This window comes from Equus przewalskii, chromosome 18, assembly GCF_037783145.1.
Source record: "Equus przewalskii isolate Varuska chromosome 18, EquPr2, whole genome shotgun sequence".
In the NCBI taxonomy this organism is placed as follows: Eukaryota; Metazoa; Chordata; class Mammalia; order Perissodactyla; family Equidae; genus Equus; species Equus przewalskii.
The window spans coordinates 16,651,144-16,665,706 of NC_091848.1; the positions used below are offsets into that span (position 1 = coordinate 16,651,144).

Below are 14,563 nucleotides of genomic sequence, written 5' to 3' on the forward strand. Positions count from 1 at the left end.
GTGCAGGAGCAGAGTTGGATTAATCTTCTCCCATAGATCTCTTCACATTTTCCCCCTCAAGATACAAGATCTGATTTGGTTTTTAACTCTCTGTGTGCCCTAGAGACAACAGTTCTGAAAGGTATAAGTAAATAACTTTATAATGCACCTAAGGGACTTGAAGTTGCTAAGTCCTGGGAAGGATGTTTTAGAGGCCACCTCTCCAGAGGCAGCTTCCTTCCTCCTTCTGTTCCTGTGTGCCTCATTCCCCTGAATACAATCTTCACATCTGACACACAGCACAGCAGTCTCCTGTTTCATCCTCTCATTCCAGGCTCTGTGTTCTGTTCAGGGATAAGAGAAACTCAAGCACTTTTGGTGCCAATTCACTTGTGGTTTTCCCTCCCTACATCAGCAATATTCAGGAATTGGGGTGCAGGGTGCAGTATACATCTAAGAATGATTAATTAGTATTAGCCAATTTTTATTCACTCAATAATCTTTCATCACTTATATAATATTAAATAGTACTTAAACATATTTATGAATTATCTCATTTGGTTTTCACATGCATAAATATAATTTTACCTATGAAGAAAAGTGATTTGCCCTGGGGTTCATAGCTAGTAACTGTGGATCTGGAATTCAAATCTAGCTCTCTTGATTTCTATTAGTTTATAATTTTAAAACAATAGCAGTTATATTGGGTTTTACAATTTATCAACTGCCTTTAGTTACCATATATAACTTTATTCATCAATTAACTCTTAGAAGTACATAGAATAGGTATTACATCCTTTTTAAAGGCTGAAATAATTGCTGTAAGACACATTGCTGGTAAAATGGCAATTACCTTACCTTAAATTCTAAAATCTCTTCAAGATGCCATGCTCATCTGGAGTCTGTCATTTATTGAGTAGCTGTAAGATTCTAGATACTGTGCTAGGCTGCAAAAATAAAAGATAACCAGGCAAGTTAACTACAATCGAGAATCTGAACCTGAGAGCAAATCAGGACGAGGAAGAGGATGTGCAATGTGTGCCTAGAGAAGATTTAAAAGTGGGAAATAGAGGGAAGAATCAGATGGAAGTTTAAGCCATGGCATAAACATCTTACATGCCTTGGAAAGAGGTTTCTGAAATGTCCTATTAGTGCAGAATAAAACATCTCATAGGATTTCAAGCTGTCAAGGGTGACACGGTCAGACTTCTGTTTTGGAAAAACAGCTTTAGTGGTATTCTGGTTATTTACTGCCGAGTAACTAGCCCCAAATTTGGTGGCTTTGAACAACAATCATTTTATTATATCCTATTATTTAGTCAGGAATATGGGCAGGTCTCAGCTTGCCTATTCTTTTGTTCCATATGTTTGTCACTCAGTGGAAATCAGCTGGTAGCTAGTCTGGTGTCACATGTGTGACACTTTGGTTTGGATGCCTGGGCTCAACTTCTCCATATGGTCTCACGGTCTCTCCACGTGGTCTTGCCAACATGGCACTCAGAATTCTTGGTGCTCAGGGCTCCAAGTATTTCTTCTCTGTAAAAATTATTCATGCCTTAATTACAGTTCTCATGAGACACTTTAGCAAATAAATATTGCACCATCATTCAATCTGTTTCTTTAAGAGCTGTCACATTTAAGTTAAATGATTGCTCTCAGGATATATATATATATATATATATATATATATATATATATATATATGTATTCCTGAAAGGGCACAGATATAAATGTGAGGAGATCGTGAATTATTCAGGGATTGCTAAAATTATGGATTTAGTCCAACAAACATTTAATGGTCAAAGAATTATTATAAAAACTGTGGGCAATAAAAATATGAATAAGACCTAATTCTAGGAGGCAGAACCAGAGAGCAAGAGTCTACTGGGAAGAAAAATTTAAAAATTAATTAAAATAAAGTCATAAGCATAGGCAGCTGGTAGCCATGTGGATGGATGTGAAGTGTATTTGGGGAAGCCACAGCCAGTTTAATGATGACAGAGTGTAGATGATGCAGGCTTGGTGAGCCAAGGAGCCGAAAGAAAGATTTCTTGGACTCTCAAGGTTTGGTAGTAGTGCTCTTTTATTCAGAGAATAGCATGGGGACAGGACCCATGGGCAGTGAAGAGCTGCAATGTGTTGAGGGTTAGGGCTAAATTATAAGGCATGGGTATGTGACTTATTTTTACGAGACAAAGGAAAGATGATGTAAAAAGTCATTAAAACAATGTCAGTGCAGGTGGGGTCTGGATATTGTGTGGTGGTATAACTTTAGATATAAATTGGGTCATATAGATCGGCATGTAGGCCAGGAAGCCTTGGGCTTCTCTCCCTGGGGCAGCCTTGATCCACATCATAGAGACTACATCTATGTGTGAATGTGTGAATTTATTCATTTCTTCTCCCAGCTTTTTTTCTGAAAGACTCTAAGGACCCTGGATAAGGATGGAGATTATGGGAAAACGTCATACTACGAAATTTTGTTAGGGCTTGATTGTGGGGAAATTGGGTGATATTTTTCTATGTTTTTTTATGTATGGAGGAATTAAAACAATGCCTTCAGGTGATAACTTTCTGTCATTATGGCAGAGTGATTAAGAACACAGACTAGGGAACCACATTACTTGGGTTCAAATCCTGTGTGATCTAGAGCTAGTGACTTCAGTTTTCTCTTCAGTGTCCTTATCGGTAAAATGAGGATGATATCAATAGTAACTTCATGGCGTTGTTCCAATGAGTAAATTAATTAATATCAGTAGAGGGTACATAAAGCTACATAGTGCATGTTGCTCTTTTCCTAATAATACTATATTCTTTAGCACAATTAAACTAGTCAAGGTCATCTACTGTTGACAACTCGTGTTGCAATGTATGTTCTTATTTTAATTCTGAACTTAATTTTTATTTTCCACCTCCTTAAAGATTATGCTCCTTTTTAGACAGAGACTATAATATTTCCACTATCTTGGGCTCTCAAGTGTTTTAAATTACTAGGGAACAATTAAAAACTTCAACCTTTACAGAATTAAAAATAAAGGGAAAAAAAGAATGCTTTGATTCCTAAGATATGTGATAGAAATATAGAGGTCTTGTTTGGGGAGAAATGTACAGGTTATAGTTATGGAGGATGACTGGAATGAGAAGTCTTACCAGTCACAATAGCTGAAGAGAGTCTGCAGAGAAGTGTTGGAGAGAAGGGTGTTTAGTTCTTCATATAGAGTGGCAGAGAATAGAATTGTTAAGCAGCAGGTTAAGGATAAGTCGAGTTTTAATATTATTTTGAAGACTCAAGATTTGGTGCATTTGGAGGGGTAGAACAAAACAATCTGTGGTTTTGTCATCAGGTCATCATTTCAAATAAAAAAATCCACTGATTCTTTATAGTTCAAAATATATCATTCTCAATATATAGAAAATAATGAAATGAACTCTTTATGGTCAGTTATTTTATTATTTTTCAATGAATTCCTAGACAGTAATAGTAAAATAAATAAAAATGAAAAAGCAAAAAATAAATGTTGGGAAAGGCTTAAGAGAATTGAAAAATATAAAGAAAAAAGACAAAGGATGCATTATGGGAAGAAAGAAAATAAATTGGAAAAGTAGCTAAAATTCATGTTGGTAAAATAATAATATTGGACATTTTAAATACTAAGTGAATTTTAAAATTTTTCATGTGTTATAATAAACTACCTTTCAATGGTGTGAATTATATAAAAGCTCTGTTAAATGTTTTACATTTCATGCCTTTGTGAATATTGCATTTTCATGCCTTTTGCCTGACATTTAATTTCATGTTAGCATTACTTTTATGTGCTATTGGAGGTCTTTCATTTTTTATAATATTCCTGTTCATAAATAAAATATAAGTGACATAAGCAGTACCCAATGTAGTTTCTAGTAAATTGTTTAGTTGCTTTAAATTACCCAAAACTGATTAGTATGCATATATGTACATCTGTAATAAAAATTAACTTCTCAATGTCAAACTGTCTTACAGATATAATATATTGCTATAGTATATCTCATCCTGTTTCTTCTTATTCAATACATGCTTTTTTATTGCAAACATTAAGCGTTACTGATATTATCATACTTAAAAAAAGGTCACTTATAGAAAGAACTTGAATGTCATATTTTACAATAATTATTTTGTCACATTTTTGTATCAGGGAGAGGCCTAGAAGAAAATATTCTAAAATTATATCCATGTTTAGCTTCAGATATATATATATTTATGCATAAGGCGCTTTAGAGGTAAGAAAGGGTAGCAAAATCTTGGGCAATTTGTTTCTCTGTTACATTGCTTAGTTCTTGGAAAGCATTTCAGTCTTGGTTTTTGTCATCAATTGTCAATTGAAAGCTTCACAATTCTTGGTTTTCCTAGTATTAATGTAACCCTGCTACTGAGGCAAATATCATTCACTTAACTTTTAGCTCTAAGATTAAATGAATTAATATGCATGATCTTTGTCTTATCAGGAGCATACCATGCTATTAACTGTAATAAATTCCTATTATTGTAGTATTTTGTGTTAAATCACCAGTTTTAATTTTCTTTAGCTCATGGTCTAACAGTTTGAAAGCTGAATACTAAGACTTTTACTTTGGATCTTAGTCTTGGATTTTTAGCTAAAGAATAGATTTCCAGAATTTAGCCAATATTGATTTGAGATGGTTCATATGATACATATTTTCTTACTAACTGAATTTTAAATGAACATAAGCATACTGTACCAATGTGTTTTGTGGGCTGCTTCCTTTCCCACCAGTTAACCACAGTATCATAATATATTAACACTTTTTCCTAATAACACCCTAAAGGAACAAGTATAAAAATAGCCATTTCAGAAAATAAAAAGCACCATTTCTGGGGGCGTTGGACTATCATTCTGGGCCTTGAATAGTCTTTCTATGTTAGGATTTTAGGAAACATAGAATTTTAGAATAAAGCACTTTTAGTTTGTAGAAACCTGTTGATACTTTTTGAAGAGTAAAGATATTTTAAAAGTAAGCCAACAAAGTACCACTGAAAAATGTGGCAAATAGAATGCTTAGTGGCCTCACGTAGATAAAAGCTTCATCTGTCTGTTCCTGGAAATCCAAAAGCCATAGTCAAAAAGCGGCAATTGAAGATCATTCATGCTGGCTGAAAGGATAAAAAATTGCAGTGTATCTATCAGGCTAAGAGGCTCCTCTGGCAGACAGCTCTCAGAGCCAAGTGGTGACTGTATTGACATGTTAACTCTTGACACGCTTGAAGGTCTCTCAGGCCAGCGTAAACCACACATAGTAGGGAGTAAGACAGGATGGACCAAAGGGTTTTAATGGCTGAAAACAGGTCAGCAGCAGGTTGAATGTGAACTGTAGCTTTCAAGTTCTAAGCAGAGTTGTTTTGCTCTTTGTCCTTCAACAGCAGGAGAAAAAAGAAATTTTGAAAGTGTTCCTAAGAAGAGACCATAAAGCAGAGGTTGTGGTCTCTTCCTCAGAGCGATGTACTTAGAAGCCGTTCTCCCTTATTCAAAATCACAGTGCCAGAAAACATTGACGCCTGCCAGGCTACTGTGGAGAGCAAACAACAGAAATCTACCTTTTAGGTCCTGGGGTCAGAGCAGCCCCCAGCAAACTAAGGATCAAGGCAGAACTATTCAGGCTTTTCTTTGTTGTTTTTTTTGGTTGAGGAAGATTGGCCCTGAGCTAACAACTGCTGTCAGTCTTCCTCTTTTTGCTTTAGGAAGATTGTCATTGAGCTAACATCTGTGCCAGTCTTCCTCTATTTTGCATGTGGGATGCTGCCACAGCATGGCTTGATGATCTGTGTGTAGGTCTGCACCCGGGATTCAAACCCATGAACCCCGGGCCTCCAAAGCAGAGCATGGGAACTTAACCAATATGCCACCAGGCTGGCCCCAGGACCATTCAATTTTAGTGGACGTGGAGACTCTTGGTGCTTGTAGTTACATTGGTGACATAACTGGTGATAAACGAACCAGTAAGATCTCTGAATGTGTTAACATCATGAATGTGTTAACAACGTCTGTGTATCAAAATCTAAGTGTAAAAGATAAAAAGGAGACTCTTAGATTTCTCTGACTAGATAAAGTATCTTCCCAACATAGAAATCCGAAACTACAAAAAGAGATAACTTGGAAAAAATAAAATTAAAAACAAACTCTTTGTGTCAGACTGACAGCCTTATGCATTAACTGGTGAGATCAGGTGAAGGCCAATGGAAGTTGAGAAGACCACACAGGCGCCCTTCCTTGCCCTTCCTTGCCCTTCCTTGCCCTTCCTTGGCCTTCCTTGCCCTTCCTTGCCCTTCCTCGCGCTTCTTCGCCCTAATTGCTCTGAGGCTTGGAACTACCTTAAAACTCAATTACACTGGCTTTCTTTAGCCAGACTATCAGATTTTTTTTTCTCCCACTCTTTATTTTGTAGTTTTGTGGTTTCATTTGTCTTATATCTGTGCATTTCTAATGTAAGCCACTTCAAATACTCTGAAGGTGGAAAGGATGTAAATTCCATAGAAGTAAATAAATAATTCTAGAAACTTGACTATAAATGGAAACGATGACCTGGATTAAAAAACAAACAACAAAAACGTACTATAGAATCTGGGTGGAATCAAACACCAAAAAAAAGACCGGGAAAGGAGTTATGGCAGGAACGGGAACAATTTACGCATCCCTAAATAGAGAGGGTCTTGTGATGTTAATGAGAATTAAACTCGCAGGATAGATATTCCAAATAGTACTAAGAGTTCAGGCTATCTGTTCAGGAAGCCCACAGGGTATATTCTGGATTGCTTTAGTTCATTTAAATTAGTTCTTCTGTTTGCCAAATCCTAAATTGAATTACAGCATTCTAGTATAGAAAAACCTTACCATAAATACGGGAACTCAGGTGAGCCCAACTAACCATTCAGTTAGAGTGTGTTACACAAATTGCAGATGCACACAGGTACCCGAAGAAAGGCAGGCCCATTCAGGGAACTGGCAGGTGGTCATGCATATGCGAGCGATATAAAGCAAATTTACACAGACCTGCCGGATATCATCAAATAATTTTTCCTCAAATGGTTTTGACTGCATTTTGCAATTTATAGCTCATTAATTTGGCATCCTATACGCATGCCTTTTACATGTCATTTAGTGTTCAAGGTAAGTCAGGCCTCAGAGTGAGGGTTTGGTTTTATACTCTCCAGCTTGATTATCTGCTCTGCCTAAATTCACTAGGCTTTGACTAATTTTTTTTTTTCTAAAAGCACATATAATAATTTCCCCTTACTTTGTATACACTCTCTATTCAATTAGCGAAGCATGAACAACAAATAATTATTGTTATTTCTTTTTGCAGTTGACATACAAAATTGCAATTAAATACAAAATCCTTAATGCATTTACAGACACGGTAGCAATTGCCAGGGCCATTTCACAAAACCAGATGGAAAAAAAAAATCTCATTATACTGAAAAATTAAGTCAAAAACCAGAGTATTCTGAATTGCTGTTTTTATAGTTTTATCTTTTGCCCTGCTTCTTGAGACTGTTAAAGCTTTCAACAACAAAAATTTACTCCACAAACATGGGCTTTATTTGTACAAACTAGGTTCATACTGAAAAATTTATGCCAAATGTTTTTAGCCTATAAGAAATATTCTTAAGCTTAAATTTAAAAATTCCTCTGGGCACTCAGATAGTTCACTGGTATAGCATCTAAAGTATACTGCGCGAAGGTGCATAATGAATGCCTTTTGTTGGTGCACTGACATTTCTAAGAAACGCCTTTGCCTCAAATCAATCCACTCAAACCAGCAAATGATTTGACATTCAAAGCTTCAGGAAACACTATATAAATATTTTTTTCCCATTGTAAAGTAAAGATTCAATCACAGAACTGTCATAGGAAATTGAGATTCTGCCTTATGTTTTAAAGTTAATCTGCCAGAGTCAGTTATTTATTTTACTTATAAAATAACTTTTACAAGTAGGAAAGCTTTTAGATATGTTCCTAATTCTAATAAGATCTACACAGTCTTTAATACTGTTGGAGTTAAAATATTATCGGTGTCATCACAGTCAATGGATCAAGTCAACCACCTATGAGAAACATGATTTTCTACAAGAAATGTGTGAAACTTGTATTCATGATTATCACTAATTCCTGGAGCTATTAAACTGAACTCTTTAGCATTGTGGGAAAGCTCTGTTGTTCTTTTTGTAAATAGACTAAAACTCAACTCTGTAATAAGATATGGAAGTCAAATGCAATAATAACTTCTATGTAAACATTGGCCACACTTCTCTCTTGCCTGTCTGAACCAAGGCTAATGATTAACAGATGCTTCCCATTCTCAAAAGTGCTTGAGTGCACTGCTCCATTTCTCATTATCTCTGGATTCTTGTTATTGAAACTTAAGACCTCTGGTCATAATTTAATTGTCTGTACTTTCCAGTTATAAATTCCAAATATTTCTATTTTTTAAAACTCTATAGAATTTCTGGAGTGATCCTTTGGTAGTGGAGCGCTTACAATGTTTTAGACCTTGTTCTAAGCATCTTTTAATTATGTATCTCGTTTACTCATGGTAATGCTACAGATACAGTACTATTATTATTTCTATTTTACAAATGTTGAACTTAAGCGTAAAGACATTAAGTAACTGGCCTAAATTCCATAGCAGAGCTAGGATTTGAAGCAGGTAGTCTGACCATAGCCAGGTCTGGTAGTCTAGTGGTTAAGATTTGGTGCTCTCACTTCCTTGGCCAGATTCATCTCCAGGTCAGGGAACCACACTGCCTGTATATCGACTGTCACACTGTGGTGGCTGCATGTTACTGTCATGCTGAAAGCTATGCCACCTGTATTTCAAATACCAGCAGGGTCACCCATGGTGGACAGGTTTCAGTAGAACGTCCAGACTAAGACAGACTAGGAAGGAGGACCTGGCCACCCACTTGCACAGAAATTGGCCATGAAAACCCTATGAATAGCAGCAGAGCATTGTCTGATATAGCGTCAGAAGGTGAGACGATGGTGCAAAAAGACCAGGCAGGGTTCAGCTCTGCTGTCCACAGGGCTGCTAGGAGTCAGAATCAACTCCACAGCACTAACAACAGAGTCTGACTATAGAGTCTACTAATTTAGATATTGGTAAGGTCAGAGCATTCATGTAATAAATTCCTTTGTTGAGATTGCTGAGCAAAAAATAATAGTGCTGTGATCATATTTCTGAGTGGCATTAGTGAATTAATTACGTGAAACTTTTGTTTAACATGAATTTATCATCTAAAATATTTGCCAGCCGTTGTGGTAGGCTAGATCTGCAGCAGCCAGAGGTTTTATTTTACACATTGAAATTTCAGTCTACTTCTGTATTCATCTTTTATTTCTATTTAAATTACTTAGTTTCAGCCAGTAAAAATGTGTGAAAGAAAGCATTTAGAAGTAACAATTTATTTTTAAACTAATCATATGCTTGGTAAGAATAAAAATTCACTTTTTATTGATCTAAGCCTGTCATAGTCAAGAAAAAAATACCTTTTGGTTCAACTTGTATCTGCTTTCTTTTCTTATAAAAGTATGAAGGTATATAAAAGATAAATGTTTTAGTATATTGAATTTTAAAAACAATTTGGCCTTTGATTTGGGCCTGGGTGGGAAGGGATCTTACCTAAGTGAATAAGATATGTTGAAAACATGGAGAATATATTCTACTTTTCAGAAAAATCACATTTTATAAAGAAGACTAAGTGGTACAATTAGAATGCAGAGACATTACAGATATTTCTATTTGAAAAAATGTAGCAAGGTTCTATGACCTGGTCTACACCAAAGTATGTCTCTTTTTGAGAAAGATTCATGTGGTAGATTCTAAAATCTACTATATGTGTTTTTTTAATTACTCATATAGAGTAACTATAAGTTAATGTGACAGTATAAATTAAATGAATCATGTACAGTGGTGACAGAAAATATATGAAGTTTCAGTGGCATAATTATATGATCATTTCTAAGACCTGCTGGTTTTTCTGAAGATTTCTTTTTATAATGTAAAATTTTCATTGTCCTTGAGACTTTGAAAGTTCTGGTAACTGTAATATGTCATTTGCTTGTTTCACAGGGCACAACTGTTTTTAAAAAAGCTATATTTTTTGTGGGACAAATGAAATAATTTGTACTGACTCAAAATCGAATGTTATCAGTTTTATTTATTTAGTAGTTTGTTACTTAGTTTTGTTTTTGAGAAGTTCATTTTGGATAGATAAATCGATTAAGTGCAACAAAACTGTCAGGGCAGAGATTTTTATATTTTTGCCAAAAACTGTATACACTGTTTTCCTTAAAGCAAGGTAATTTTTAAGAAATGGATTTTTAAATTTATATACATAACATGTATAAAATTTATTTTACCCAGTAAGTGGTTCAAATGCTTCATTGTATATATTATCACATACTTATTTCCCTGAAATTTTCCTGAAATATTTTAGATTTGTCACATCAAGTGACTTCCTCTACCTTTGACCCAGATACTGCTCTCCTGGAAGATCGAATTTAATGTAAATTTATAAATGTGTAATGAGTCCAAAAGTGGTAGGAAGGGTGTCAGGCAGATATCCATCATGGTGAGAAGTTAATATCTGTATCTGCATTACATTATAATTGATAGCTCTGTCTGATGTTTGAAAAGCGTTAAATTGCTGATGTACGTGTGATGGAATGCCTATTGTCAGGCTAGGAATGAAAACTCTGCCTCATCACTGCAGTTGGTTTTTAAATGATTTGTAGAGAAATGACTTTGAATGTTTGTATTAAAGGTCAAAATCAGAGATCTCACATTTATGTAGTAACTCCTGTGTGCCAAGTCTTCCTTGAGCATAAACCATGCTCTACAATTCAATTTTTGGAAAAGCCTTTAGAGAGAGAGACTCTAATTCATTAAAATGGAAGAAAAAAATCTAGAGAACCACATGGTAACAGTGTCTAAGTAAATTAATCAATAATGCATGAACTGAACAGTTAAAAAAGTAAATATCATAATATCATGTCAAGATTGCAAGAATTTATTGATGCTTAAGCCAAACAAGGAAAATATTGACTAGAGCTAAGAAATTGCAGTATTTTATAACATATGTTAAAACAAATTGGACTGTGGGGTATTTAACTTTAGTTCATCACCCACTTAGTAATCTCATATTTTTATAAAACCACAAATCACCTTAAGAAGTATGTAATCAACATCACTTTTCTCAGTCCAAAGAATTATTCAGCTTTGGACCTCAGGTTCCTCTTCTGTAATATAAGAGAGGTTAGAAATGGATTTTAGAGAGTCTTTATTTCTGCTCCCTTCAAGTTTTCCTATCCTTTAGTACTCTCTTCTATTTTTTTTAACCTGATGTGATTTGCAGTCTTCTTTCAGTTAATCAACCATCTTCTAACCCATCTGAATAATTATCATTTAACTCCAGGTGTTACTCCCTTTCTCTTCTTGTCTTGATGTGATCAAAGCCAGAATTCAAATGCTGTACTTTCTTGGATCATTTTGGAAACCAGTCCAAGCAGAAGCGAGGGAGGGCAGGAAAGAGGGAAGGGAAAAGAAAGGGTTTTGCAGAATCATTCCTGAGGCCGTTCTAATGCATACTGCCAAATAAACACCTGCTGATAACAGTTAGTATGTCGTGTGCATTTTTAAAAAAATATATTTTAGTCTCTACATATGGACTAATATTAAAAAAAACCCAAACAAACCAACAACATCATAGGTGTGTGAGTGTACGTGTGTGATTATGCCGCCTCCTCCCCTTCTCTACAATGTCTTGCAGAATTATCTAATTTCTTCTGCATTATTTAACTCACTTTTTTCTTCCAACAGTCCTTGACAGTCTTCCTTCCTCTAATACCAGAAATGTCCCTTCTAACCCATGTACCCTATGTAACGCTTAATGGATGTTTTAGGTTCACTGTCTCAATTAATCCTAATGACAACGCTATGAGGATTATCTTATTATCATGCCCATTTCAAAGATGAAGACCCTGGGTTACAGAGAAGTTAAGCCTTTTACCTAAGGTCACCCTTTCCTAGCTTTTTCTCTGAATCTCTGGCCATGTGCTCCATCCTCAGTCACAGCACACCACTCTGGGTTTTTCAGGTGGTCCACGCACCATGCATTCTCATTCCTCTGCGTGGTGTAAATTTTCTCCTGCCTGGATACCCGCTTCTCACAGCTCTGATCTGCCCTAGTTAACTCCTTCTCTCTTGCCAGAAGTACCCCAGAGATCGCTTTCCTGAGGAAGCTTTTCCCGTATTTTCCGTTAGACTCAATCACCCCGAATCACCCTTGCACTTTGCATATTTTATTTGACTGACTTGATTGTTCATGCATTTGTCTTTCTGATTGAACTGTTCCCTACTTGAGGAATGGGAGCCATTTATCTTTGTCTTCATTGCCTATCCCAGTACTTGACATGCACCAGATACTCATCTTTATTGAGTCAACTCTAGGTAAGAATGAATCCTAGATTTTAGGGGACTAGATGAGAAATCTAGTCAGAATTGCCAATTTTTATTTTGTAAAGTTTAATGTTTAACTATATTTGAACTCTCTTAAACATTCAGATCAGTTTAATTTATACGGACCTCTACCAGCCAGGATTGGAGCTGTGTATGCCCTTAATTCTGTGCATAATGCCACTCCCTTTCATGAAGTCCTTGTTTGTATCTTTTTCATTAGAGTTCCCTTGGTAACTACTGGCCCTAAGGCAATTAGCTAATCAGTTGTCAGTTGAGCTCTGTTCTTCACCCACTACAGTGGGACACATAGAAAAATCATAAAACATAGTGAGGGGCCTTAGAGTCCAGCTGGGGTGACAAATCTAATACACAGAAAATTTAAGTATAAATACTCTTAATCCGCAACTGTAATACACCAGTGGGTTACTGAATACAGGCTGAAGATCACTTGTAGTTAATTAGCCCAGTTATCTTAATACCACTCTGCAGGATACAACAAACTGTCATCCAAAACTGTGTAGGGGAGAAAAACCTCCATCTGCCACTCCTGTAGCAAGGTTATGAAACCCAACTCTCTTAGCCTGGCAAAAGGCTTCTCTCCTTGGATGGATGCCATCGCATCTTTTATTTAAAGTTCAACGAGCCAGGCCAATTCATGTCACTAATTCCATGGAACATCTTGGTCATCTGTGGTAGCCTTTAGTTTTTCCCATCCTTTTGATAACTCATGGCTAAGTAATCTATCATATTTTGCTTCTTATATTTCTATCAAGTTGCTCCTTCATCTAGCTGTTCTGCCTATTCTTATCCTGAATTCATGTCTTCTCCTGAGTTTGTTATCCTGAATTTTGCGTTTCTGGTAACTTAAATCTTATAACTTAAATCATCCCCCGTCTGTTTTTTTCCCCTTTGACTTAACAAATCACAGCTTTATTGCTTCTGCCCTTAGTTTTTCTTAAAAGTGATTTTGAAAATGTGTAAGCTTAAATTTTGCCATCATTGTAATACATTATCCTCAATGCAATTGTGCATGTGTGGCTTTTTTATTCTCCTGAGCTTCAAAGTAATAGTGTGTGTATTTTACGTCTTCTCATAACTTTTCCATCAAGTACCTTCCACCTTTATTTTTTCTCTTCTTTTCCAATAGTAAACACAAATAGCAAAACCTAAGATTAAATAATTAGCTAATGTGATTTTCTACATGGACAATGTATTTCACCTGATTATAATTACTAAAATTTTATAGATACTTGATATGGATTACTGTTTTCACCTTGGAGCTGTCTTTATTGTTCATTTTAAGAAAATATTACTTCTCTTATTTTTACAGGTAAAAAGATGGCCTATCAGAAGGTCAATGCAGATCAAAGAGCTCCAGGACATTCACAATACTTAGACAATGATGACCTTCAAGCCACTGCCCTTGACTTAGAGTGGGACATGGAAAAGGAACTGGAGGAGCCTGGGTTTGACCAGTTTCGGCTAGATCGTGCTGAGAATCAGAACCTGGAGAATTCAGAGACTGCAGACCTCAATCTTGATTCCATTCAACCAGCAACTTCACCCAAAGGAAGATTCCAGCGACTTCAAGAAGAGTCTGAATATGTTACCCGTTACACAAGATCTGCACCAAAGAGCAACCCCTGCAACTTTTGCCGTCTTTCAAAAATGCTTTGCACAGCCATCATTTTATTTATTTTTGGAATTTTGATAGGCTATTATGCACATAAAAATTGCCCTTCAAATGCTACATCATCAGGAACACTTGATCTTCAGTTATATCAAGAGATTCTCAAGACAATCCAAGCAGAAGACATTAAGAACTCTTTCAGGTAGGTGTAAAAGAAATACATGTTGGAGGGATGCATTTTCTGGGAAAGATGTTTCACAGGGAGTACCCAGCTGGTAATTTTGCCATGGTTTAAGGTTAATCTTGCAAGCTGAGAAACATAACTTACCAGCATACCCTTCACAGAGGGGGTGCACATTTTCAAATTTATTATACTGCAATACAAATTTATGATGCTGTTTTATTAATTGATAATCATAACTACTATGGAGACTAAAAGACTCA

The 14,563-nt window shown here is 35.8% G+C and overlaps 1 protein-coding gene across 10 annotated transcripts in view; it reads left to right on the top strand.

Moving 5' to 3' along the window:
* The window catches only part of NAALADL2 (N-acetylated alpha-linked acidic dipeptidase like 2), a 1,266,186-nt gene that overhangs the window by 580,140 nt on the left and 671,483 nt on the right, over positions 1-14,563 (top strand). For all 10 annotated transcript variants that reach the window (XM_070582377.1, XM_070582380.1, XM_070582376.1 and 7 more), the window contains one exon: positions 13,820-14,321. In XM_070582377.1, coding sequence (XP_070438478.1) covers positions 13,828-14,321 — 494 coding nt within the window. In that variant the 5' untranslated portion in view covers positions 13,820-13,827. The remainder of the gene's footprint in view (positions 1-13,819; positions 14,322-14,563) is intronic.